Source organism: Arachis duranensis, unplaced genomic scaffold, assembly GCF_000817695.3.
Source record: "Arachis duranensis cultivar V14167 unplaced genomic scaffold, aradu.V14167.gnm2.J7QH unplaced_Scaffold_203776, whole genome shotgun sequence".
Taxonomy (NCBI): domain Eukaryota; kingdom Viridiplantae; phylum Streptophyta; class Magnoliopsida; order Fabales; family Fabaceae; genus Arachis; species Arachis duranensis.
This window is the reverse complement of record NW_026264593.1, coordinates 1-2,692: the sequence shown is the minus strand read 5'-3', so window position 1 is coordinate 2,692 and position 2,692 is coordinate 1. Positions and strand designations below refer to the sequence as shown.

Below are 2,692 nucleotides of genomic sequence, written 5' to 3'. Positions count from 1 at the left end.
ACAATTCAGACTTGTCGGGTTGGCTGGATAACCGACAAATGAGCCTCATCAGCCATAGGATAGGCTTGCATCATATGCATATTACTTGAGCTACTTGCATGTGCTTTAATTGGGTATGCATATATGTACTTGCCATACTAAATGTGTATTTGTTACCTGCAGTAATTGTAACCTTCTTGTGTTTTTGCCTTTATCTGTTTATTTGTCTGTGAAAATGCATGATGGAACTGGAGGTATGGAGGAATGGAAGTATGGGACTTAGAATTAAGGTTAAGTTAAGTTAGATTTAAATATTCTTAGAAAATCACCTTTTATGGCTCCTGTTTAATACTTTAAGCTCTATAATCTGAGAGTCGGTGTTCTAGGATTGCGTCTGGCATTCCCATGACCTTATATATTATGTGTGTGGCACCTTTACCATACTGAGAACCTCCGGTTCTCATTCCATACTATGTTGTTGTTTTTCAGATGCAGGTCGAGAGGCATCTCGTTAGGCGTCTGGACTCTTAAAGCGGAGTGGTTACTGGGATATCTTGTTATGCTATGATGTATATATATGTACTTAGTTTTCTCTCCGCATGACTTATTCTTTTTGATCCTCTTAGAGGTTTATGGAGAGGCAGGATTGTATATATGTACTTTTGGGTTTTGGATATATATGTATACATGTGTAAATATTCTCCAGCCAGTCTTGACTTCGCAGGCTGAGTTAGGAGCTTGTTATTTTGTATCTTTGGCACTCTATTCCTACTTCTGTTATCATATGTTTAATAGTTATGGTTTCCTTAGCACGCAGGTTAACCCGTTCTTTGAGCGTTGCGCTTTTATTTGCGATTTTGTTTCCTCTTTTCTTCACGGCTCCTAGCATATTATAATTCTTCTGCTATTATATGTACTTATTTTATTTTAGAGGTCGTAATACCACACCACCTCTGTTTTACGGCTTAAGCGTAAAGCTTAGTGTGGTAGGGTGTTACATTATGGTATCAGAGCAGTTCGTTCCTATAGAGCCTGAAAGACGGACTGATTGTACTTCTGTGCATTCTCTGTATATGTGTTTATGTGCTATTAGGATATCTGACTGATATATATGGCATAAACGTTTGTGAGCATGCATTTGGAACTTAAAGCATTAGACTTGCGATATTGAGACTGATCAACTTAATATCACTTGTTTGGTGTGTATGGAGACTAGATGTCGACTCGCGGACGCGGTCGCGGGCGAGGTAGAGGTAGGACAGGCACCGTTACTCCTGCCCCCATAGGGACTGATCCAGTAGACTTTATGGCTGCTCTGGGAAATATGGCTGCAGCTATGCAGGCGACAGCCGAGGCACTGGGTAATCAGATAAATCAGGGAAATCATGGGAACAATAATGATGAGGGCGGTCCAATGACACTTGCTACATTTCTGAAAGTTCACCCTCTGACTTTTAGGGGAACCTCAAATCCCACTGACGCAGATAATTGGATTCAGGCTATGGAAAGGGCGTTACAGGCACAACAGGTTCCTGAAGAGCAATGGGTTGAATTTGGAACTTATCAGTTGCAAGGTGAAGCTCAGTATTGGTGGCAGGGAACACGACGTATCCTGCATCCTGATGGTGCTGCGATTCCTTGGGAGGTTTTCCGGACAGAGTTCTATAAGAAATACTTTCCTAATTCAGCTAGAAATGCCAAGGAACTTGAATTAATGCAGTTAAAGCAGGGACAGATGACTGTTGCTGAGTATACTAGTAAGTTTGAGGAGTTGTGTCGCTTTTCTCGTATCTGTCAAGGTGCGCCTGAAGATTTTGCTGAATGGAAGTGTATTAAATATGAAGGAGGTCTTCGGAGTGATATTCTGAGCTTCGTTGCCCCAATGGAGATCAGTGTGTTTTCTGAATTGGTGAATAAGAGTAGGGTGGCTGAGGATTGTGTGAGGAAGGCGGCAGCAGAGAAAGGAAGTTTGAGGGTGCCTTTTCAGAGGCCTTCTGGGAGGAACTTTGCTCTGAGAGGTAGAAATTTCAAGCGTGGAGGTTTTGTTCCGCAGCAGACTCAGGATCAAGGTAATTACAGAAGTCCGAATACCAATGCTAGTCAAGGAAAAAGGTTTGGGAAGCAGCCACAGCAAGATCTGAACTGTCAGAAGTGCGGAAGGTATCACCCTGGAGTTCCGTGCAGATTCGGACTTGGAGTATGCTATTCTTGTGGACAGCTCGGACATATGGCCACCAATTGCCCGGAGAAGAAGAAGTATGAGACTGGTAGGGTGCAGCAGCCAGGGAGAGTATACACCACTTCTACCATAGGTGCTGAGGGATCTGAGACACTGATTAGAGGTAATTGTGAAATGGCTGGTAAAATCTTAAATGCTTTATTTGATTCAGGTGCAAGTCATTCATTTATTGCATTTGAAAAGACCCATGAGTTAGGATTGAGAATGGTGGTTTTAGGTTATGATTTGAAACTATATAATGCTACCCATGAAGCTATGGTGACTAGGATAGGATGTCCACAAGTTCCCTTTCGAGTACAACAACGTGAATTTGTGCATGATTTGATTTGTTTGCCTATGACTGGTCTTGATCTCATTTTGGGATTGGATTGGTTATCCAAGAATCATGTTTGCCTTGATTGTTCTGAGAAGTCAGTACAGTTTATGCCGGAAGGGTCAGAAGCACCGGTTGTGGTGAATAGTTACTATTTAAAT

The 2,692-nt window shown here is 42.1% G+C and overlaps 1 protein-coding gene across 1 annotated transcript; it reads left to right on the top strand.

Moving 5' to 3' along the window:
* Positions 1–1,195: 1,195 nt before the first annotated feature.
* On the top strand, positions 1,196–2,671 carry LOC107472616 (uncharacterized; the record flags this gene model as incomplete). Its single annotated transcript, XM_016092120.1, has 1 exon — positions 1,196–2,671. A coding segment is annotated over exon 1 (1,476 nt), but the record flags the coding sequence as incomplete, so codon positions are not given.
* Between the last annotated feature and the right edge of the window lie 21 nt (positions 2,672–2,692).